This window comes from Akebia trifoliata, chromosome 12 (assembly GCF_017979445.1).
Source record: "Akebia trifoliata isolate Shusen 1 chromosome 12, ASM1797944v1, whole genome shotgun sequence".
In the NCBI taxonomy this organism is placed as follows: Eukaryota; Viridiplantae; Streptophyta; class Magnoliopsida; order Ranunculales; family Lardizabalaceae; genus Akebia; species Akebia trifoliata.
This window is the reverse complement of record NC_141386.1, coordinates 5,485,620-5,511,734: the sequence shown is the minus strand read 5'-3', so window position 1 is coordinate 5,511,734 and position 26,115 is coordinate 5,485,620. Positions and strand designations below refer to the sequence as shown.

Genomic DNA, 26,115 nt, shown 5'->3' with positions numbered 1-26,115 from the left:
GAAAAATGGAAGGAAGAGAATTCAGAATTTTGTTCTCTCAAAAAATGGAGAGACGAGGAGGGAGGGAAGGGAAGGGAAGAAATTTGCTCTCATTCTTTTATAAAATTTTAAAAAATGATTGATATTGGCAGGCCATCTATTACTACTTACAGCCCAAGTAATAAAATGATTGATTTGGTTTTATAAGTCAAATCCTCAAACGTTGCCATTGTTTCAGCATTTTTTCCTTCCTGAAAGAAGAAGGAAAACCACGTAACTTTTTTAACGGTTCAAAACACCCGCGAAGAAAGAGAGAAAACTACCCAACCTTCAACGGTTTTTAGCGGCAGCTACCATTAATAAGACCTTATGAGCTCTTTAAGGCTTCCAACTACTTTGAAACCTCTCTTCAGATCTCGTTTTTGTGGGGAAGAGCCTGTGACTTCGTTCTGTTTCCGACGGATAGGGTATTTGCGTTTCTCTCATCAAAGAAACCCTCGGTTTTCGTTTTCTCAAGCACGATTTTTTGCGAGTACGTTCTCTTTATCTCAATGTGTTTTTGGTTTATTATGATTGATGAAGATTGGAGCTTTAAATCTTTCAGAAATGGAAATGTTTGGATGAACTTTTAGCTCTGTGATTTAGTTTGTTTTTGTTTTTGGAGGAAATTTATGTTTCTTTCGATGATTGTTCATAAGCTAGGAGATCTTTAGGAATGTAGTGATTTTAGAGAGAATTTTTGGTTAGTTTTGATTTTTCATAATTTTGGTTAGATCTCCTCGGATCAGTTTCACATCTACTCTTTCGTTTCCCACATTTCGCTCCACGTTTGCTACAAAGAAAAAGAATCAGCCACATTTTAATATTTATGAAAAAATAGCTTTTTAGCCAATTTTGTAACTGTTTTTACGAAAATGATTGTATGGACAATTTGATGACACACAATCCCTATTGTATATGTGCAAAATCCAATGGTTTGGAATAAATGAACTTGAACAAGATCAAGTTGACTTTTTCTTTATGATGGGGTTCTGGACCAATATGCTTGATGCTTGACTAGTCGGATCGAGGCAACTGACTTCTTAGAGCATCATAACTTTTCATGATTGCATAAAAAATAGCTCTGTGATTTAGTTTGTTTTTGCTTTTGGAGGAAATTTCTGTTTCTGTCGATGATTGTTCGTAAGCTAGGAGATCTTTAGGAATGTAGTGATTTTAGAGAGAATTTTGGTTAGTTTTGTACTTTGGTGTTTAATTGTTTGTTTTTGAATTCAAAAGATGGTTTTTTTTAATGGTTGAATTAGTGTGGTTAATTTCGCGATTAAAGTAAGTAATGTTTTTTTTTTCTTTTTGTAATTAAAATTTGTGATTTTTTGGTACTAGATACTTGAGTGAATGTGACCCAATAGCTGATAGCAGCAACAAATATAATTTTCCATTTTTAATTCTTTGTTAGATTGAAACAGATTTTCTAGAAAGAAACAAAAAAAAAAAAGAACAACATTGTAGCTAAGACCAAGGTTTAAAATCTCATCTGGAAGCAATGTTTTGGTCAAGAGAAAACCAATATTGTCATGATCGTTGCATTTCCAGAACATTCAATGATTTGAATCAGTTTCGGCCGATACCAATATATATCGGTCAATACATTCTGATACGATGTGATTTGATATATTGAACCATGACTAAGACTACACATAGGAAGGAAATGTTCTTAGCTGCATATAATAATGATATTTTATAATATAAATTGAAGAATTCATTAAGCTTGCCATTATGGTGATTTTTTTAAAAGAAAGTTGGTAGTTGATAGTTGATACATAGGCCATTTTATGGTTCTTATGAACACTGAAGGTCATTGGCAGGAATCGAAATAGAGAGGAAACTCTACAAAGCAGAAATAAATCTGCCTTTAAGGTGGATCCAACTGTATTTTGAACCCTTTTTTGCTAGTGTCATACTTTTTTAAGCACAAAGTGAGGCAGTTCAAACGGAGTCAACCCCAAAGCTCAGTACTACCTAAGTACCTATGTTGTCAGAATTTAATTAGATCAAAAAACTGTAAGTGGTAGGATCCAAATTAAATTCGGCCCAAAAAAAAATTTCTTTGTCATCCTCGTTATTTTATTCTTTTTGATAAACAAAAAGTTATTAATGGGGAGGACAAGAAGTCCTCAAGAAAACAGGGAACATGAGGAAGAGAAAGACAAGGCAATCACTCCCTAATTACAGTTTCTCATTTAAATAGAAAATCTTCAAAAAAGAAGCCCCTGAACTCCTTGAATTGCTTACACCAAAAGAACAATAGACCAAGAATACTAAAAATGAGCTCTTGTAAGGTGCTTTCGGTCCCCTTGAAGTGCGTAGGTTTCTCTCTCCACAAGCCCCAATAGATCGCAAAAGGTGTAAACTTCCATAGTACCTTCCACTTGTTAGAGAACTAAAAAGAAGAGGGACAATCGAATTCGAAAGACACCACGAAACATCAAATAGAGATAGAAAAAAAAGACCAAATGCTATAGGCCACCTCGCAATGAATAAGGAGGTGATCCACCGACTCACCACTAGACTTGCACAAACAACAATAGTCAGTCAAGACAAGGCCTTCACGTCTAAGAGAGTTGATTGTTGGCAATTTATTCAAAGCCGCCAACCACATGAAAAAAGACATTTTGAAGGAACCTTGTAAGCTCGGATCAAAGAAGAAGGGAAGCAAACCTCGAAATTTCGGGTTTATTAAAGCCTTATCCTCCTCATCATCAAAGCCTTATCCCAAAATTTTGGGTTTGTACATTCTTTTTTGTCTTCATCTCACTCTTTTAGAATTTTCAACTTGCACATTTCTTCGAACTATGGTTGTAACTGGCCTTCAATGAACATGACCAAACAATCTCAGTCGACTTTTCTTTAGTTTATCTTCTATTGGTGCTACTTTTACATTTTTAAGAATGTGTTAATTTCTAATTTATTTATTTTTAATCTTTGTACTTGCCCATCCAAGCATCCTCATCATTGCTACCCTTAATAAATGATCATGTTGTATCTATCAAAAAAAAAAAAAAATCATGTTGTTTTTTTATTTCCCATTGTTCAGCTCCAAGCAGCTGTCATATTGCAATTGTAAAGATTTTTTTACATTATTTAAGTATAAAAAGAAAGAGATAAAAAACTGAAAACAATTATGTGTACCATTAGCTTGAACTCTACATTTGATAGGGTTAGAAGTTTCAGACATGGGTGAATTTTTATAAACTTAAAAAAATCAATGGAATCGAAATGATCTCTGGATTGATTAGAAGATTCTTTGAATTGGCTGGAATCCTTTAGTTGAATGAAACATATTTGATGACGCATTCCCGTTGTCATTTTCGAGTCACCAATATGTATATATGTATCTGTGAACATGTATGTGATTCGCAAGTACTCCATCACCCATATATTTGCAAATAATGACAAAATAATTTACCTGGCAATTCCTGCATGCACTATATATGGCTTACTGTGTATACAAATAGCCTCATGCATGTGTTGAGGATTTCCACAAATGTTCCCTTATTAGATAGTTCTGTAGAAAGGTACAAATTCCCAGTTTGTGATGTAGTTGTTTGATTGAGGTGATGTGCTAAGAAATTCAGTGCCGAATATGTCATTGATATTTTGTATTTTTCAGCAATGAATTATTTTACTAAATACTGACAATTTCTGTTTCATATCCAAATCCGCAGTATCCTCATCTTCTACATTTATGGAGGTAGTCAAGGCAACTGCTAAGCAGGGACGTGAAAGTATTGCTCTAAGAGCCGAGCAGAAGAGTTACAGTTATGTTCAACTCATCTCTTCTGCTTGGAAAATATTCGATTTACTATGCAATGGGGTCTTCAAGAATGTAAGTAAAAACACATCCCATTTAAGCAATATTAGAAACTTTACATTTGAGTGCATATTCTACAGGTCAAGTTGGTGAAATAGGATTCATGTTGATAACCCCAATTTTTTGTGATAAGGCAAAGATGATGAGAATGATGATACATTCATTTTCTAATCTGTTTAACCTTTCCAAGCAATCATATTCACACTAGTACACCAGTCACATTGCTTTAACGGTAAATGCATGCATTGTTACTTCATATTTAGGCTTGTCTTGTTACTTGCTCATTCAGACATCTGAGGGCAGAGGACCAGGACATATCGGTGGAGCTCGAGTTGGAATTGTGGCAAAACCTTCAGCTGAATTTGTTGCTGGAATGTTAGGGACTTGGCTTAGTGGAGGGGTTGCAGTTCCACTTGCGCTTAGCTACCCAGAAGCCGAACTTTTCCATGTGATGAATGACTCGGTTTGTTTCTGCACGTTCTTCATTTCCTTTTTCTTTTCTCCCCACTTTTTTATATCATAAGATCACACCGGAGAGATCCATATAATGTAACATATATTTGTGAACTTCACACGCTTGTTCTATAGATTTGCCCTGTTTTTTTCCTTGTTTCTTTGCCAATCTTCCAGAAGATCACTTATCTTAATGTGAAGATTGCTTCGTACTTTTTCCTATAAGTAGTGTTTGAATTCCTAGATGGTCTTGATGTGTATCAGTTAATATCCTTTTCCGAAACGCTGGGTACAAGAATCACTCATGACTTCAAGCATACATCTCATTATGTCTGTTTATCCAAATATATGTGTGCTTTTGATGACTTTTGAATTGTTGTCATTCTTTTTTAAATCATTATTGTAATCATCATATCAATTTTTTTATTCTTTTGTTTTTCTATTTTCCTTGTAAACGACTTCTCATCAAGGATATCTAGAAGATGGATAAGCTCCTACAAGTTGATAGGTGAAATTGGACCTCAGTACCAGTTTAATAGTCCCTATGAATATTGGCGAGAGGGTTTTAAGTGGAAATTGCATCTGCAGTTGGATGAAGCACTTCTAAACATGCGACTATATTCTCCATGCTATAGTTGGGTGCTTTTAAGTTTCCTTATGAGATAATGTATGCAGAATGTTCACAACTGTTCAATTTATAGGATGTCTCCGTGCTTTTGAGCACTGAAGATCATCAAGAGCTTATGGAGAATGTTGCTGCTAAATGTGCTGCTCAATTTTCTCTTATTCCCTCCGTTTCCATTATTCCGTCAAATACAAGTACACCTGTACATTCACAAATTGGAGAATTGGATATGGAGACAAACCTACTGGAGAAAATTGAAAACTCAAAAGCAGCAGAAGGTGATGGTCCTTGCAACTGAAACTCTATCTACTGTAGGAGCATAAAAAAGAAGTTTAATGAGAATGCTTTCTAATGTACTGACCCTAATAAAAAAAAGAATGTTTTCTGATGCTGCAGAAGATGATCCCGCGTTGATTGTGTATACTAGTGGTACAACTGGTAAACCAAAAGGTGTCGTTCACACGCACCGAAGTATCATGTCACAGGTACTTCTTGCAATGCATTATGAGTTTTGAGGTGTGATAACATATACTTTAATTCTATTATAGTCTGTTATATATTTTTACACAGAATATTCAAATATGTCTTTGTATTATCATTTTCAGTCACAGGACTGATATATTTTACTTGAAAATGAGTATTTGGCTAATATTGGAAAGCATGAGTGTTATATTTGCAATTTTGGTATCAAGAAGCTGGGTGAAACAGAGGCTAGGGTACTTCTAAAGGGTTTGGATTATATGTTCAAACTTAAGCACTCTCCGAAGGATGCCTCCGCTTGGACATTAGATTTCTTGTTAGGCTTGTGGAGGTTAACCAATATTTTTTTTATAACATTAGAGATGTCTGTATAAACCAAGAAATTTTCTGTAGTTGAACTTTATAGTAGGGCTATTGAAGCTACTTATAAGAAAGTAAGTAGTGCTAGTGAAGAAGTTGATGCATTGGCAAAAGAGGTTGTTGTACATCAGGCAATCTTAGAACATTGGAAGCCCTTCTTAGCTTCCTTTATTTTTTTTCCTTTTGCTACTTTTTTGTTTGTTTCTGAGTACAAAAACTCACACTTGTCAGAAACATAAAAAGATAGAAATCATGTTCATGTGAAATGTTTGTAATTACTCTGAGAAACATCTTGCAAGGAACGTATTGTTTATTTACTGTTCATAAACTAAGCATGATATTGTTCTCTCCAATTTCTCCTCAATTATTTTTATCAGTCGCTTGGTTTGGAAGTAACTTTCACGTAATTTTTGCTGAGCTTCAGGTCCAAATCTTGACAGAGGCATGGGAATATTCATCGTCGGATCAATTTCTGCATTGCCTACCCCTACACCATATCCACTGAACATACATTTCTATAATAAGAATTCATTTCAGCGTTAATTTGTAGGTTTATGAGTTTTGGTTGTGAAATCCTCTGTTTGAGCGTGTCCTATTTTTGCACTCTGAAAACTTGATATGAAGGTTCTCTGTTGTATGGGATCCTTAACCTGTACTTTACATGTCCATGGGCTTTTTAATGCTTTACTTGCCCCCCTTTATGCTGGTGCTACGGTAACTTCTTCTGACTAATGTACTCATTTGTTTCACAAAAAAGGTCAACTTAAGTTCCTGTTTTGTGCTGTAAAAGTTCTTCCTAACAATTAAAGGTCATCTGGCTGCACCTTGAAAATTGTGTTATAATATATTTTTCGGTGTTTGTTAAAGGTTGAGTTCATGCCAAAATTTAGTGTGAGGGGAATCTGGCAGAGATGGCGTGAATCATATCCAAAAGATGGAGCGAAGGTTGATGATGCTATTACTGTGTTCACAGGAGTAAGTCAAGTTATTTCAAAGCTTTGATGATTATATATGTAATGTATATGAAAATATTGATCCTATAGGCCATTTTTTGCTATTACTGGTACACATTTGCAGTGTGTTTTCTGATGGCTTAATTGCCTACACTTCGTGCATATTATATGCAGTAGTCAAAATGAATCTTGTCCCAACATCCTACTCTACCCAAGTCTGATGTAGATAGGCTTACCGACACTTATCTCAATGCCTATGATCGAGTTAAGAAGCGTCGAAGAAAGAAATCAACAACATTGACTGAGTCAAATCTGTTTGACCGAGTCAACTTGATTTGAACAAGTCAACTCAATCCAATCTTTGACCGATCCTCAAGACCTACTCTAACTTCTCTTAGGACTTTTTTTTATTGAGTTTTTATTTTTTAAGTTGTTTAAGTAGTCCTAGTAATTTCTATTTCAATTTTAAAAAGTTTCTTTTCCTGGTTAGTTTCTATTTCAACTTTAGGAAGTGTCTAATTTGTTTTATGTTTTTATTTTTCTTTTAAACTCGTTTTTATTCTTTAGGTTATAATTAGAAGTCTTTTTAGGTATCCAAATTGAGTTCTAATAGGATTAAAAGGTTAGTAATATGTTATAGATAGATTAAGAAGTAACTTTTTAGTATTTTAGAATGTTTCTAAGTTGTTATGAAGGAGTTATCTATATAAGGAGTTTCAATAAACAATTCAGCAGTTAGTTTTTTTGAAGATTGATTAATAAAAGAAAAAGAAGAGACTTTTCTTCCCTTTTTTTGTTTTGTTTTGTTTTTGTTTTTGTTTTTTTAAAGATAAACAACCTGATATTGGTTCTTAATTTTAGTGTTTGCAATTGATTTCCATCAATCTCAAACTTAGATTGAAGTTTCTAGTATGTTTTGCTTAACATAGAGATTCTTCATCACTTCTAGTTCTTCGGATTTCACTATAGAACCTAATTTTTAACATAAACTCTAGGTTTGTGTGTTCTACCCTACATCAAGGTCCATGATCTTTTTTAATAAGTACACATTCAAGTCCTTCCAACTAATTCAAACCAACTTTTTCATTGGCCCCCACCAAAAAATAAAAACCCCCCTTTTAGAGTATTTTGCACAAGTGTCCTCATTCTCATTGGTGTTATCAACGACCTTTGTTGCACATGACCAAACCATCCCATTCAAACTCCCCTGTGTTTTATCATCTCTAGAATTAATATTGATTCTGTTTTTCCTAGGCTCTCACTTACTCATCTCAAAATAGTATAATAGTTTGATTATTCTTGTTAGATAAAGTAGAAAGAAAAGAGAAAGATTCATTTGCATTAGAAAACCCTAAGCAATTACAAGAAGGGAATGGACTTATGTAAGACTACCCAAAAAAAAGGAAAAGACAGAAATACCCTTGAACTCTAACATACTCTAATATATACTCTAACCCCCCCCCCCCCCCCCCTCAAACTCACAATGTGACGGCAAGAAGCATTGAGAGCTTGTAAAGAAGAAAGCGGAAACGTTGAATGGTGTGAGATTTCGTAAAGATATCGGCCAACTGCAAGGATGAAGAGATGAAAAACAAGGTGATTGTGTGATGTTGAAGATGATAACAGGTGAGATGGTAGTCAATCTCTATGCACATTGTGAGCTCATGAAACACAGAGTTGTGGAAAATCTGGATCGCACTCCTATTATCACAATACATAGGAATGGGGTCAGAGAGAGTTACACTCATATCGGTAAGCAACTAAAGTAGCCAAACTATTTCAACAGTGGTGGAGGCCATAACACGGTACTCAGCCTCCGTGGAGGAACGAGAAACGATAGATTACTTCTTAGTCTTCCAGGAAATGATAAAGTCGCATAGAAAAATACAGAAGCCAGTGGTGGACTTGCGATCAGAGCTATCACTAACCCAATCAGCATCAGAGTAAGTTCCAAGCTCCAGAGCAGACGTGGAGGAAAATAATAAACTCTAATGTAGAGACCCCGAAGATAGCGAAGAATGCAAACAACTATTGCCCAATAGACAATGGTAGGAGATGAAACAAATTGACTAACGATGTAGACATCATATGCAATATCTAGCTGAGTGATGGTAAGATAGACCAAGTTGCCAACTATGGTACGGTAGAGAAATGGGCTAGGTAGAGGAGGACCATCAGAAGAAGTATACCGTGCAGTGAACTCAAGGAAAGTCTCAGCAGTACAAAAGTTAGTCATGCAAGCGATCTCAATGATGTCAGCAGTGTACTTGGATTGACAGAGAAGATGCCAAGAAAGTAGCGAAAGGGCCTCAAATCCTTCATTTCAAACTGATGACTCAACTAAAGTTTCAACCGAGCAATACCATCAGTGTCATTACTCGTTAGGATCATATTATCAACGTAGAGAAGGAGAAGGATGCGGCTAACAGAGGTGGAGCGAACAAATATTGCAGATTCATAATCGTTAGAGCAGAAGCCAAGAGAACCCACAATGGTAGAGAATGTTTCAAACCAAGCTAGAGGATTTTGTTTGAGACCATATAATGCCTTCCTGAGCTTGCATACCGCACCAGGATTATAGAGCACTCCAGGAGGAGGGGTCATGTAAACTTCCAGGATATTGCAGATTCCCATTCAAGAAAGCATTCTTGACATCAAGCTGAAAGAGAGCCCACTGATGGACAAATGCAACTGTAATGAGATTGCGAACAATGGTCATCTTTGCTACTGAAGCAAATGTCTCTTCATAATCAAATCCATACTGTTGAGTGAAACCCTTTGCAACCAGACGAGCCTTGTATCCCTCGACAGAACCATCAGATTGTCTTGATTTTGTAAACCCTACGAGAACTAACAGTATGCTTGCTGGCTGGAAGCGACACTAAATCCCAATTGCATGTTTGATGTAAAGCAAAGAGTTCCTCATCCATAGCCTACTGCCAAAGGGGATCAAGAACAGCCTCCTTATAGGAGGCTGGCTCAGAAGATTGTGAACAGATACAAAAAAAAAAAGAGAATGCCTTAAGAGTAACAAAAGTTAGAGAATCCCAATTTCTAGGGAGGCTTATGAATGTGCTGAAGATATCTTGGAAGAGCAAGAGCCTTAGTCTCAGGAGCTGCATGGTAGTCCGAGGAGGGAGGAAGACCATTAGGATTTGCACAAGAACAAATGTAGAAAGAGGTGGTGTCGGAGTGGAACATTCAGTGGGTAACATATCATCATCGTTAAGAAAATGATTAATGTAAATAAGATCAAATTTAGTGAGACTATGGGAACTGTTAGGAGTAGAGCTGAAGGGAATATGTTCCAAAAACACAACATGATGAGACACATAGAGCTTATGAGTAACAGGATCAAAACGACGATATATCTTGTGGCCCTTATTATAGCCAAGAAAGACACAAATAACATATAGAGTAGAGAGTTTAGTACGTTCATCATGATGTTTGAGAACAAAACAAGTGCAACAAAATACTTTCAAACATGAGTAATCTGGAACTATACCATACAACCTCTCAAAAGGAGAAATGCCAGAGGTGAGAGCAGTAGGAATCATATTGATCAAGTACACAACGGTGAGAATTGCTTCAACCCAAACTATACTAGGAACACTGGCAGAGATAAGAAAAGAACGAGCAGTCTCAATAATATGTCTGTGTTTGCACTCACCAACACCATTCTGCTTGGGAGTTTCAGTGCAAGAAGATTGGTGGATAGTTCCATCAGAGCCAAGAAGATTAGAAAAGTCACTAGAAGTGTATTCCCCACCCAAGTCACATCTAAAACATTTAATAGTAACCGTGTGTTGTGTTTTAACAAAAGCACGAAAATTATTAAAATATGAATAAAATCATAACAATGCTTCATAAGATACACCCAACAATAATGAGTGTAATCGTCAATGAAAGAAACATAATATCTGGACCCCCCTTTAGTATAGTAATAGGGGCAGGTCCCCAAACATCAAAGTGAACCAAATCAAATGTAGCATGAGCAATTAAAGTATTTTTGTTAAAAGGTAAAGCAAAAAACTTAGCAAGTTTACAACCACTACAATTTGAAATATCATGAGTTGGTAAATTTTCCAAGACATTATTAGAAACTAAATATTTTAACCTAGAATTAGAAATATGACTAAGACGAGAAGGCCATAAGTAAAAAACTATAAGAAGAGGAACTAAGATGGAAAGACGATAGATCAACACTAGAAGCAACAACAACAAGAACATGAAGTTCCTCCAACAAGAATAAACCTCCCTCTCTATGGCCTATCCCAATTAACCTCTGCGAATGAAGGTCTTGGACATAACAATAAGTAGATGTGAAATGAACCAAAAATCCATAATCACATAATTGACCAATAGAAATAAGACTCAAAGTAAGTTGAGGAATATAATAAACATCTGAAAGAGTCAAATGCGAGTTAGCAATGGAACCAACACCTACTAATGACATAGAAATACCATCAACAGTCAGAACTAGAATAGAAGATGAAGATGAAAATAAGGAAGTAAACAAAGAAGAATCATATTTCATGTGATGAGAAGCTCCTGAGTCGAAGACCCAGGTTGATTGAGGTATACCTGAAGAGGTTGAGGATGACAGACCTACAGGCGAAGAAGAGGTGAAAACTTGAGGTTGTATAGATAAAAACCTCTGCAACTGTTTTGCTAGTCCAAATAAGATAGAATAAGATATTGCTGAATCACCAAGAGTAAAAGCAACTACTGGTATATGTCTAGGATTAGAAGTAACAGTTGCAGAGTGAAATTGGTCAGGTCTAGAAGTGTGTTGTTGATGCTGAGAGTGTTGGCCACGGGTAATGAGCATAGGGCATTGGGCCTTCCAACGATCTTTTTGCTTGCAAAAACTACACTCATCTATGCCAACAACCTTCGATCTATGTCGAATCCGATTATGCAAATGCGAGGATAATCTAGAAGGAACCACCATAATTGCTTGAGTAGGTGTAGGGAGAAGACTTTTTCTAACTTGAGACTTGAGGTGCACCTCCTTAACCAGAAGCTCACTAATAACAGAGCCAACAAAAGGCAAAGGGTTACGGTGAAGATTGGAACCTCGAAGAGCTTCAAAGTCGTCACGAAGAGCCATTAACAAATGAACAAGGCGTTGCTCCTCTCTATAGGCCAAGTAGGGAACATATGAGCTGAGTGTTGGTGACTCAGTGAGAGCCAAATGATCCCAAAAGTCAGTCATAATTGAATAAAACTCCTGAATAGTTTTATCTCTTTGTCGAGCTTCCTTGATGTCCGTTTCTAATTGATATCTCTTTGCAAAGTTTGATTGGGTGAACAATTTGGATAAATGACCCCAAATCTCTTTGGCTATCTCGTATTTGGCGTATTTGGCCAGTTGAGTTGTTGACTTCCCATATAGCAAACAACTCAACATATTTCACATCTGTCCTATCTGATGGTATAGTCAAATCATCGGTACATATCCCCACATCTTTTTCCCTTTTAGGAAATTCTTCATCACATAACTCCAATAAGAGTAATTCTTTCCGTTAAGTCGAACACTAATAGACTAAAGAGAATTATCTCATTAACTCGACATTGCAATCCAAATCAAAGAAATGATCAATGTAATAGCTTTTCTTAAGAGAAGAAATTCGAATCGAGAAATGATAATCAAAGGATTACAGTCATGCAAACCAGTTGCACATGGTTTGCCACAGGCATTTTATCAAACAGACCTTGTGCACCCAAAAGACTGTTGTGATGTTTCTGCTGCAGCAATGATGAAGCTGTTGTTTTGGGCTGCTGATGCTACTGCAAATGTAACGAGGCTGCTGCTGTCACTGTGAGGCTGTTGTTGTTGTGAGGCTGTTGTTGCTGTGAGGCTGCTATTATTGCTATGAGGGGGCTACTGCTGCTTTGTGACTGTTGATGCTGTTGTGAGGCAGTTGTTGTTGCGAGGCTGCTGGTGTTGCAATGAGGGGGCTGCGGCTGTTTTAGAGGCTTGCCCCTGCTTTATACATTGCACAACCCAAGAGTACGTAGGTGATGTGGGACTAAGCTAACACTCCCCCTCAGTGCCAGGGCTGGAGACACTCGGCTCTCCCCCTCCACACAGGGCTGGAGATACTAACCCGACCCATCCCTGAGGTACACCTGCTTTGATACCATGTTAGACAAAGTAGAAAGAAAAGAGAGAGAGATTCATTTGCATTAGAAAAGCCTAAGCGATTACAAGAAGAGAATGGGCTTATATAAGAATACCCAAAAGAAAGGAAAAGACAAAAATACCCTTGGACTAACATACTCTAATATATGCTCCAACAATTCTTTTCTTATTATTTCGAGTAGGATGTTAGCTACCGTCTGTGTGTGCGTGTGTTTCTGCTTTACAAGTGAATGAATATAATTGTGTGTCACTCCCTAGGGCCAATGAATGAGCCTGCCAAGTTTTGTTGTACTTTAACTATTTCTTGTATGAGATAATATTATTATTTCACTTCACCAATCAAAACAGAAAAAATCCAGAATACACGCATTCTATAATTTCTATAAGCTTTAAAGCTTATAATTGTCTTAAATGGTGCAGATGTATTCAATTAAGGCCCTGCTTGGTACGTCATAAAACATCATAAAACGTAAAAAAATATGCCTAGTATACTTTTCAATTTACGGATTTGATGACTTTTTATTGATCGAGTGCTTGGCAGTATCTCCAAAGAATCCCCACAAAATTTTGCGAGTACTTGGTTGGCAAAGAAGATACAAAAAATTGCAGCAAACTATATTTAAAAAAAAAAGAAAAAAAAAAAAAGAGAGATTTTCTTCTATCCCCCCAACACCCCACCCACATATCCAGAATGAAACTTGCAAGTTGTAACTTAGGAAAATAAAAATCAAACAAAAAGCTCATGAAATATTTGACAGGAAAATATCAAAACACATGCCTGAATGAAAATCCATTTTTTTATCAATCAAATGCCTTAAATAATTGAAGTACAATTTTTGCAACCATTTAGAGTATGAAAATAGCCTAGATTCTTCAGTAGCAGTCCAATTCCTATATCTCCAGTCTTTTATCCCTATTATTGCCATAGCTTTTGTTGAAATCAACTTGCAAACCCCTCCTGAAACCCTAGCCAGGCAAAATTCATGTAGAAGCATTGTTATCAATAAAAAATAATAAACAAATCACTCCTAATAAGAGAAAAAATACACAAAAACTATCTAAAACCCTAAACTTTTGATATTTAGTACCACTGCAAAGCAAAAGAAAATTATGATGGATTTTTGTCTAGGTTAAAGAGGTTGAAGATGATGGCTGTGAAGAGAAGATGAGAGTACCTGCTGTTTGAATTTGATTATTAAGGATAGAGAGTTTCACGACTGTGTTTTTACAATGTTCTGCTGGGCATTTCTGCCCGCAAAACTTTACCCAAAAAACTCTTTTCTTTTATGTGTGCTTACACTGCTTTTCAGGTGGGTCCACCTCTTTAATAGTCTACTAATCACCTATAAGATGAAAAAAATCCAAATAATTTTGTGTTTCCAAGCATTTACAAGGTTTCACAGTGATTCTAAGCAGGGCCTACAGTTTTTTTTTTTTATCATTTACTTTTGTGCTTGTCCAAGTGGTATTCTTATTGTTAAGAGCTGTTGTGAAACATAGGTTCCTACAATGTATACTAGATTATTACAAGGTTTTGAAGCAATGGATCCAGAGTTACAAGCGACTTCAGCCTCAGCAGCAAGCCAGTTGCGCCTTATGGTAATTAATGTCGACTCCCTTCTCTCACTATTTATTTTATTTTCCTAGTTGAAAATGGGTAGTCAATATGTTTTTTTTTGGCTTGTTGAAAGCCACTTTAAAGTACAGTTTGTGAACCTTTAAGCATTCAAAATGTTATTTAGTGCTCCAATATGTTTATATTAGTAGCCCCATATGTTTTATAACTTTATGCTTTTGTTAGAGCTTCAAAAATAACATTATATTAACGCTCATTGAAAATAAAATTTCTAATTTGCCTGAAGGTCCATGGAATGGAAACTTGTACATTACTGATTTAGAAAAAGGGAAATTTCTATGTCCTCAAATAGTCAAAATAAGAAAATCCAGCAATGATATAAACAGGGTGGATTTGAATTATTTTCAAATGTACAAAAAGTGCGAAGGAGTGGCTGGTGGACAGTAAACCAATAAGGTATCTGTCTCTAGACAAGTCAACATTGAGCGACTCCTCCATTCCAGTTCTTTCACTTTTTTTTTTCTTTCTTATATTTCACAGAATAACTTCTATCTCCACTATATGCTGGAAGTTCATATGGGTACCTTGTGAGCTCAAATCTTGAAGTAAAAAAAAACTATATGTGATCAGATACATAATTGGAGGGTTTTGATTTGGATTTTTCATCTTTATGCATTGTGTGATTTTAACTGGAAATTCTGTTCTTTATTCATTATTTTTAGATTATAGCTATACTTGTTTTTTCGGAAATTCAACATCTCCAAATGTTGCTCATGTTTAACCTGTGTTGTTAATAGAAATCCCACTGGTAGGTCCACTCCTCTACCTCTGACCTAAAATGCATGTTTAACTACTGCTGTTGATGTCATTTTCCCCCCTAGATGTGTGGCTCCTCTGCACTTCCCTCTCCTATCATGAAACAATGGGAAAGCATAACAGGCCATCGCCTTTTGGAACGCTATGGCATGACTGAGGTCAGTGAATCTGATCATCTAGTTAAACTTCACCTCTTCTATTTGTAGGCTATATAATACAGTAACCAAAGCAGAGTTTTATCTTTAATTTTTAAACAATATTTTTGCAATGATTATTAATGGCATAATGTTTTACAGTTTGTCATGGCATTATCTAATCCTTTGAGAAGTGAACGAAAAGGAGGCACCGTTGGCAAACCTCTTCCTGGTGTACAGGTTTGCAAAATTCTTTTCAAAACCTTTATTGACATTAAGCATTAGACAAAATAGTTATTTCTGGTTTTTCGGACATAGTCAGTCTTATTATTGAACTAGAGTTCGCCCGTGCCTACGACACAACATCCTCTTTAAGGTTAAGGGAGGTAAAAACGAAAAAAAAAGTTGGACAGGTATTATTATTAAAAAAAATTGAGGTTAAGGGGGTAAAAGTGAAAAAATAATAATGTTGGAGAGATATTATTAAGAAAAGGAGAGATGAGGAAAGACAATAAAGTGGGTTAAAGGGGTAGAAGAGGAAAGATAGTAAAGTTAGAGGGGTATTATTGAAAAGAGTCAAAAAAGAAATATAGTAAAATTGGAGGGATATTAATAAAAAAAAATAAGGGGGAGGAGAGGAAAGATAATACAGTTGAAGGGGTGAAAATGAAAGGCAATAAAGTGAGTAGGGTGGACCACACAAAATTGTAGCTGGATGGGATGTTTACCCCCCCATCCGACAAAACTGTAGCAAAGTGGGCCCTACAGTTGTGTTTTATTATATAGATGTTGTTTAGACTATGCATCAAGAACTGTCAATATTGTGAACTAATTCTGTTTCAGTGTTGGATGTATTGCACACCCTTTCTTGCTAGATTTCATACAGGTTCGCTCATGTGAAATAATCTTAATCCAATGTTTGTCAATATCTATGAATATGCTAGATAAGCTTGGTACATGCGACCTGCAATACAAACCATAGTTTAGTCTACATTTATTATCAACTGTAGTTTTTCCAATTTTTTAATACCCTGATTGCCAGATGTGAAGAAATTTTTTGGTTAATATTTCTCCTAAGCATACTCTGTGGATTTATTATAGGTCAAAATTATTTCAGAAGATGAGAGTGGTAGTGATACAGTGGAGGAGGGTGAGCTTTGTGTTAGAAGCCCTTCACTGTTCAAAGAATACTGGAAACAACCTGAGGTCCTTTCTGATAACTTCTTATATTGTCTCTTTTCACATGTTTCCTTTTCAGTTTGATTCATAACTTTCTTTCTTTCTTTCGTTCTTTCTTTTTCTTTTTTAATTATATGCATGAATGTTATCATCCTGAGTTCTGTATGCCTTTATGTATATATATGGGGTTGGGTTCTGGTGACTCATGAGAAAACACAAGATCTCAACTGTGTAAACATGAAATCCAATGGTCGGGATTTATACACATCCAGATAATACAAATCTCGAACCGTTCTATCTTCAGTGGGATACTGTTATGATTGTTGAATTAGCAGACTAATGCTATACCATTGAGGCATTTCCATGTGAATTTTAAAGTTCTGCAAATGAATTAAAGCTGAATGATGGGAAATTCAGAATCACAGGTAGCTTCAGCTAGAGAACAAATATTGTAGAAAAACAAAATTTCAAACTGAAAATCAAGTAGTTTGTTGTTGATGAATGGTTTATGAATTTTTCCAAGTAAATTATTCAAACAAGAAGAGTATGTGAAATGTTGTAACCTGTTAAATTCTGCAACTATAAAATTCTATATACCTTATCATTATGTAGTTCCTCATTTTGATTTATATATGTGATAATCATCTTAGGTAACAAAGGCATCTTTTATTGATGGTGGGTTCTTCAAGACTGGAGATACGGTAAAAGTGGATGAGGATGGGTATATCATTATTTTGGGACGTAAGCAAACCTCTGCCACATGATTGTTCCTTTTTTCCAATGTATTATTTTGTTACAAAAACACATCCATGTGCTTCACTATGCCTTGTTATAGGCAGTGTTAATGTGAATTCAGCATTGTATGTTATGGACACAAGCACTAGCGACCTAGGGAACTTCAATATGGAGATTTTATGTGTCAGATATGGACATGAGCTTTTACATGTGGTGAGCGTGGAAAATCTGCGACAAGGCGCATCTGTTCTGATGTATGAAAGATGTTTATGACACTCGTGGAAACACTTTTATATATGAAACCATGTATCAATATAAAAAGTTAAATATGTTAGTCCTTCACAACTTGAGCGGAATTATGTGTCAGACAACTGAAAGTGACCTCAAATGTTTGCTCTTTAATAAGTGGTTCTCAGTTGTAATCCCCACCACCTGATCACCAACTGAAACTGATGAAAAAGTGCAGGCTGAGAACTCACAACCTTCTAATTAAAGATACACGGTTGTGGAACTCCCTTGGACCGTCATTCTGGTTATTAAGTTATAGGTATTTCAAACAACAAAGCCTTATCCCAAATATTTGGGTTCTGCTAAACGAATCATGTTCCTTCATTCCACTCTGTCCAAAGCCAACTCTTCTGTTATTGAAATTTGAAAGTGAGCTCATATTTGCTTTCACTATCTCCATCCTCTTTCTTTTGGCTCTTTATCTCGCTTGTTTAGGACATTCAACTTGAATATTTCAGCTAACTAGGGCTGTAACAGGTCTTTGTTAAACATCCCAAACCATCTCGGTCGACTGCCTCTTTGTTTGTCACTTCTTGGAGCTACACCTACATTTTCCCGAATGCGTTTGTTTCTAATTCTATCTTTCCTAGTTTTTCTATTCATCCATCTCAACATACTCGTCTCTTCCATACTCCTTTTATTAACGTGATGTTTTTAGACCACCCAACATTCTATGCATATGTTAGTTATATGATGGGAGTATCCAGTGGCTCTTCTCATACTATAAAAGATGGAGTATCCATGTTAGTTATATAACTTAGAACTAACATTCTATGCATATGTTTGGTTCATCTCCGCTTGTATAACATATTCTGTGCTTCCTGCATTTAGTCTGTGAATCATTTCTTTAATGGTTTAGTTGTACTATTAGTCCAGTATAAGAATCTGTTCAACTTCCTATACTTATTACACTACCCTTTCCCATTTGACTGCAATTACCTTAATTTTTTAATGATCATTGTCAGGTACAAGTGCTGATATCATGAAAGTTGGTGGATATAAGCTATCTGCACTAGAAATTGAAGCAGAACTTTTAGAGGCAAGTTCTCATCTTGTTGACTTCCTATTCATGGTTTTCAGAAGGAAAATAATTGCCATAACTGACATCTCCATTCCTTTTATAACCTCTATTATTAAATTTTGCTTTTATTTTATTAGTGGTAGGGTTTCTTTTTTATGGTGTCAGCTTCCTCGGTGTCCCACACGTCTAGTTTCAATTCGATAGAGTCCACATGGTGAAAAATGGACATGTTTCTTTTCCCCATTAAGGGTATGTTTGATTGCACATGGAAAATAGGGTGGAAAATCAATTTCTATGGAAAATGACATTTTTCATGTGTTTGATTGTATTTTTCCATGGAAATTCATTTTCCACCCCAATTAAAAAGTCGACCAAAACATGAATTTCACTCTCCCACCCATATGGGTGGGAAAGTGAAATCCATATAAATTTTCCTTCCCCAAAATATCTTCTTCTTCTTCCCCACCACCACCACCACATTCAAGCTCACCATCGTCTTCATCACTATCACCACCACCGTCGTCACCATCACCAGTCACCTTCTCTCTCTCTCTCTCTCTCTTTCTTCTTCTTCCCTCACCACCATCGCCACCACCACGCCTTCCCCTCTTCTTCCTCACTTACCTCCGCCAATGCCATCGCCACATCCTCCCCTCCTCTCCCTCATCTTCTTCCCCTTCCTCTTCCTCTTCCAACATACCCTTACAGAATTTTGAAAATTCTAGGCATGATGTGAACAAGGAAACTACTCAATGTCCAATCCTGGGGGGTCATATATCAGATGGATGGTCTGAATCAGCAATGCCATCCCTCCACATGGCAAGAATGTTTTTTTTAGAGAGCTGCTATTGGCACCCCAACTTTTACTTATTACACTTCAATTTCTTAAATTATTTAACACACCCCAATTAAAGATTAAAGAACATCATTCAAACTTTACAAAGTTTTGGCTCAAATTATTTTCTCAACATTGTATGACACTCGCTCAAACAATTTTAGTAGTTGGTTACAATTATTATTAGGCTCATATAAGATTTTAAACTCAAAATATAGAAATCTAGCACCCAAAAAAAGAAAAAATAATAATTGAGAGAGCTTCAATTGGAACCCCAACTTTTACTTATTATCAATCATTCACTTATTTTTAGTTGGAGTGTAATAAGTAAAAGTTCGGGTGCCAATAGAAGCTCTCTTTTTTCATGGGTTTAAGTGTGAGGGTAGGCTTTTGATTCCATGTCATTGGTATTATGACCTACAGACATTACTAACTCACCAAGGTGATGCGTTCCTTCTGAAACATTATTTACATATTTTATCATCTTAGAGTGCAGTAATGTGGCAGCTAAGCTGACAAAGCCTTAAATTTGTTTGCAGCATCCGACTGTGTCAGAGTGTTGTGTGCTGGGTTTACCAGACAAAGACTATGGGGAAGCCGTGTGTGCAATAATTGTACCCGAGGCCGATGCAAAGAAAAGAGGGGAGGAAGAGTTTAAGCCAGCCATCAGTTTAGAAGAACTTCAGACCTGGGCTAAGGAAAAACTTGCTCCATACAAGGTTTATTTGCATTCCTATTTCATTTATTTTTCTGTTTCAACATGGTAAGCTGTGGTTAAGTGGAAAACTTGGATGAATGCCATTGTTTTTCTTTTTCCCAAAGTAATATTCTTATAATTGTTTTTCTCATACCAATGATTTTCAAAAAAAACCTTGAAACTCGGGCTTACAGAGAATCCAAGTTGGAGTGAAACTGAAATTAAAACATGGTTATTTACCGGGTTGAATCTTTTTTGAATTAAAAGGTGGCGCAGTTTCCCTTGTTGTTCAAATACAGGTGTGAGAATTTTACACTTGTATAGAGTGTTGATTTTGGCTAAATATGAATATAAAGGTATATTTTTATAATATTATAACTGTTATATAGAATTATTGAGTGATTGAGTGACTGACCTTATTGGCAAAAATACAATCATAAGCTATAGGAAGTTGATTGACTCCACTGAAAAGTCACTAAACCTGACTCCCTCTAGGATGGAGGCCCACTGATGGAAAAGAGCCTCTAGAGAGAATTTAATTGATCCCACGTTCTCACTTGAAAACAAAGTTATCAAACTTGTGACCGCCTAGAATGGAGGCCCACTAACAAATGTTGTCTAATAGCATATGTGGTGATAATGCGATTATCATATCTTGTGGGCATGTGTTCACAAAATATTTTTTCATTAAATAGAAAAATAAGAATGAAAAAATTGCAAAATTTACAATAATTCTAGAAAATACTTTTTTGTTATCTTTTTTTATTTTTACTTTCATTACTATTTATTATATTTGCATGTCTAATGAAGGTGCCAACTTAGCTAAGTTGGTAAAGGTGTGTGGAGTATGGATCCCACGACCTAGGTTCAAACTCGTTGAACCTACTTTCACGTTGACTATTAAACACCCTTGCTTGCCTAGCAAAAAATAATATTTGCATGTTTAACAATTTTGTAAGAATACATAAACTCAAAAAAAAAAAAAACAAAACAATCTTACTTCTTGAATATTGCAAAAAAAATTTAATCTTGCTTTTTGAATCTTGATTCTTGCTTCTTAATGTTGATGCAAATGATTTAAGGAACTTAAAAGGGAGCTAAATGGTAAGAGATTTGGACCAGTTTTTAAAGCAATAGATTGATTTTCTCTTTGGTTTTGAAGATTTTGAGCTCCCTATGAAGAAACCGAATTGGATCTTTTTTGCTTAAATGGGTTATTTGATTAGCTTTTGACCCTTGTTCTAACTACTAATGTTTTAACTGTTTGCAGATACCAACGAGGTTGTTTTTGTGGGATTCACTTCCCCGCAATGCCATGGGAAAGGTAAAATATTTCATTATTTTCTGTGAGAAAATTTGTGGATCACTTTTATGTATTCTTTCTATCAAGTAGTCGAAAAACTGACTTTCCTTGTTTCATTACAGGTGAACAAAAAGGCGCTGAAAAGAATGTTAGATTGCTGAAAGACTCTGAAAGTCTCATATGCCTTTGGGACTACAATAAAGATGTGAAGATACAACTGTTGAGATAAGTCTAAAAATAAAATAAAGCTTGTTTTGCAAAAATTACTGAGTCAAGCCATTTTTGTAATATTTACACAAATGACAATGTATCCAATTTTATAATTATTTGTTTTTACTGAAACAGTTATATATATATATATATATTTTGTAAGGTTACTTTTTCTATTTACCAATTTACCTGCATTTAACTCAAGGTCATTGTGGTAAAATTTTCAAATTGTTGTACAATGACTGTACACCAGATAACCATTTTCGTAATAAGAAAAAATATTATAAAATAATTTCCTCAAAAATAAAAATGTCAGAAGTTTGGAACAACTACGTCTTTGTTTTCTATTATGCATTTATATTTTATATGACTACTTTTTTGGGTGATTTAGACATGCCCCTTACATTTTGCACAATATTAGAGATACCCCCTATGTTTTGAAACTAATGGCATGCATCACTTGACTTCAGTCTTCTAAACAGACTAAGAAGAAAAGACTAAAGTGCCCTCACTTCAGTCTCTAGCAAAAAAACCAAGATTTTTCTTATAAAAACAAGTCATCTTCAAGTTCTCCTACCTCCATGAAATAGATTACCGAACTTTATCTAAAATTCATCATTTTCAAGTTCTCTAGACTTTCTACCCAAAATTTCATTATGCTCAATCGCTCGAAAAATGTTTATTTGTTTTTTCTTCCCAAAATCAGTCAACTTTAAGCTGTTCAAACTCTAGAGTAACTTCAATCTATTTAACCTTATTTTAATCTATCATTTTCTACTTTGCCTCCTTCCTAGAAAATCCTAGATTTTGCTACCCCAAATATTCCATTATTTTATGCTTCCTCAACAAATTATATGCCTTGAGATTTGAAAGTTGAAGACTTTTAAGTAGATAATGAGAATTAAAAAATTTCTCCAAAAAGGTTGAAGATGATGGATTTTAGAAGAAAAATCTGAGTTTTTTTTATTAGAGATTGAGGATGCGGGCATTTGAGTCATTTTCCCTTAATCTACATGGAAGACTGAGATCAAGGGATGTATGTCATTAATTTGAAAACATAAGGGGAACGTAAGGGGGCATGCCTAGATGTATGTTACCAAATTTGGGGGGTCTCTCAGTCTGAATTTGCGGTTCATGGTTCGCCACTCGAGAATGAACCCGGTTCATTGGCGTAGACCGTGATGAGGACATTTGAAAGGTTGAAATGACGAGTAGGGTAAAAAAGAATTGAAGATGGCAAAATTTGGGAAGAAAAATAAAGTTTTGTTTATTTATTTATGGGTTAAAGTTGAGGGTATTTTGTCATTTTTCATCAGTTTATTCATAAGACCAATGTCAAAGGGGCTTACTGTCAATTTGAAAATATAGGGGAGTATCTCAATTTTATCAACCTGTGGAAGGGATGCAAAATAATTAAAGTAAAATGATGCAATTCGGCTGGTTTGCTGTACTTTATGAAGAGTCGTTCTGCTGGTGCCCACTATATACGCTCTCGGCGCCCATGTAAGTTTTTTTTTAAATAAAAAGAAAAAAGAAGTTACATTATGACCCTTCTCTATACACCCACCATCTTCTCCATCTATCGATCAAAAGAAGTTACATTACAAAATCATTTCGGTGGAAACCTACTAAAACACTTATAGATTCTATAATAGATATTGTTCGATAGATTCAGTTGGAATTTATGTTCAGTAGGTACCTACCGAATTTGCTAAAACAAGTTCGATCTAAAACCTATCAAACAAAATTGTAAAAAAAAATTATAAGTTCTTCAATTCGAAATCTTCGTTTTTGAGGATTTTAATGATGGATTTTCCATCTTCTTTGATGATTAAATGCAAAAAAGTAAAAGAAAATTTTAAAAAAAATCCTAAAACCTAATCTTCATTGATTCAACTTTTTACAAAACTCAAAAAGAGATAAATACAGAGCAAGACAGAGAGAGAAAAAGAAGAAGAAGAAGAAGAAAGTGGAGGAGGAGGAGGATAAGATGAAGAAGTAGGTTTTTTGTTCGATGAGTTGTGGGGAAGATGGCGGGTGTAGACTGTAATTCAATGTGGGTATTAGTATAATTTCCTCTCTTTTTTACTTAAAAAAAAAACCTTAAGTGGACGCGGAGCTGCGAAGAGCATATATGGTGGTTGCTAGTAGTACGACTCCTTCACAAACGTTGAGTAAAATTCGGTTTGAACCGGTTCGCAATTCAGTATATCAAAAGCAGATTAGGTAACTCAATTCAAGAATTAGATCACCTTATTTTTTTCCTCTTTGTAATTTCTACAAAATAAGCTCCAGAATGTAGACAAAAATATTAAAGAGTACCATATAGTTGAGATGCAATCTGTTGGGGTCCAAAAAACAAGAGAAGTATACATCCTCATAAATATGTGTAGTTGTGTATCTCAAGGAATAAAATCTACAGTTTTGTCACATGCCATGTCAAGAGAGTAGAGGAGTAGTATGTTAGAGGGGGGAGTTAGAAAATTATTATTCATTAATTTTTATTTTTTTCATCATAATTGAAAATGTCAACATTATATAGGACTGAATGATATTTTTTTTCTTGAATGGAAGGTGTAGACATGAGACTTTTGAGTTTGAAAATCTATAATACTTGGATTTGAAGTTGCCACCATTCTTTATATATATAAAAAGAATGTGAATGGGCACCCAAAAAATGATTTCGAAAATTCGTTTTTGTTTGTAGTAACTCTCGTACGGATAAATGACATTGGTTCACCTAAGATCTTGGTAAGGGGGTTCATATTAGGGAATATGAAAGGTATTAGGCACCCTATTCCCTCCACCATAAATGGTAACCTCTGATTCAATCAATTCTAAGTCGAGAAAGTGCGAGGGACTTCGATTTCGACTTAAACAAAGAGAACTTCTTTATTGAAGAAGGGGCTCTATCATAGTTCATGACTTTAGACATTTTTGAAAATTTTGGATTTATCGATCAAGGGCCCACTTTCATAATAAAAGGCCCCAATGCCTTAATCATGAAAATGTTTTGTGGTGGGTGCAAGTTGTATAAGAGTTTTTAAGAAAGGTTTTTAAAAAAAGATTTCAATCCCTACCATTTTGAACGAGTCGAAACTCAATCTACTGAAAGTAAGGGAGGGTATCCGCTACATCTTAAGGTTGTTCTAAAAATTAAAAAAAAAAGTGAAAGAGGGAAAAAATGGAAGGAAAAGAATGGGGATAACGAAGCATTATTTTTGTCCTTACTCTACTTTATTTTTTACTTGACTTTCTTTGACTCTTCTTTTTTGTATTTTTTGAAATATTTTTCTTTGTCTTGATTTGAGTAGCTTGTAGTGTAGAACTTGAAAGTTGATGGACTTTTTGTGTTGAGAGTTGAATGCTAAGGTAGTGAGTTGAGAAGTTTTTTTTTTTTTGAAATTAGGAGAACTGAGAGTTGAGAGAGTTTAGAAAGATAACTTGAAGGGGTTGTTCAAGCATAAGCTTTTTGAGAGGAAGATAAGGGTTTTTATAGGGGTTGAGGATTATTTCTAGGGGTAAGATGGTCCAAGATAGAAGATGAAAGATAATGACATATGATTTTAAAGATTTTGACTAAGATTTAAAGTTGGTGGAGAGTAGAAGTGGTAAATGGTGCAAATGGATTGTTTTTAACCCAAATGGGTTTGATCTTTCAACCCATATGGATTAAGTGTTAGGTAAGGTTAGGGGGTGTGGATGTTGATTAGAATAATGATTATATAAGAGGGTGGTCGTTAATATTTTAGAAAGGTGGAGGAAATTGAGACATGTGTTAAAAATGTATGGGGGTGTGTGTTAGGTGAGTTGATTAAGGAGATGGGGTGTGGGAATGACTGTGATGAGAGTTTAGAAAAAGTGATGGGGAAAGGTTATAACATGGGATGTGGATTGTGGTATGGGTTGTGTAGTTTTGAGGTATGATGAATAGGTTGGGTGGAATGATTTTGAGAGGTGGGTTATGGTGGTGACAAGTGTCCCTCATTGATGATAATTAATAGTATAAATCTTAATTGATTATGATCATGGATATGGGTTAGGATAGGGTAATGGTTAAAGTTGGATTGAAATGAATTGATAATAGTAAACCTGATAAGGGTCAACTTGAAGGGTAGTGGATCCAATTAGGGTTGATCTTAGAAATAGTGGATCCGATTTAGATTGATCTTGAAGATAGTAGACATGATTAGGGTCGATCGGATGATTGTTGACCACATTGGGATCATTGTGGATAGTTGACCCGGATTAGGTCGATCGTAAATAGTAGACCCGATTGAGGGCAATCATAGATGGTGGACTCGATTTGAATCGGTCGTGGGTAGTAAATTCGATTAAGGTTGATTGAAGAATAATTATTCCAATTATGGTCGATTGAATGATGGATAATTGAAAACTAGTGGTTTCAATTTAGACCGATGAATGATGGATAATGGACCCAATTAAGGTCAA

The 26,115-nt window shown here is 35.4% G+C and overlaps 1 protein-coding gene across 1 annotated transcript; it reads left to right on the top strand.

Moving 5' to 3' along the window:
• Positions 1-229: 229 nt before the first annotated feature.
• On the top strand, positions 230-21,830 carry AAE13 (AMP-dependent synthetase and ligase family protein). Its single transcript, XM_086417582.1, has 17 exons — positions 230-511; positions 3,705-3,865; positions 4,140-4,313; positions 5,005-5,206; positions 5,325-5,413; positions 6,193-6,264; positions 6,432-6,482; positions 6,636-6,743; positions 14,370-14,468; positions 15,327-15,419; positions 15,558-15,635; positions 16,497-16,601; positions 17,225-17,315; positions 18,563-18,636; positions 19,993-20,172; positions 21,421-21,474; positions 21,576-21,830. The coding sequence occupies exons 1-17, from the start codon at positions 349-351 to the stop codon at positions 21,612-21,614; spliced, it is 1,833 nt and encodes a 610-aa protein (XP_086273708.1). The 5' UTR covers positions 230-348; the 3' UTR covers positions 21,615-21,830.
• Positions 21,831-26,115: the final 4,285 nt, after the last annotated feature.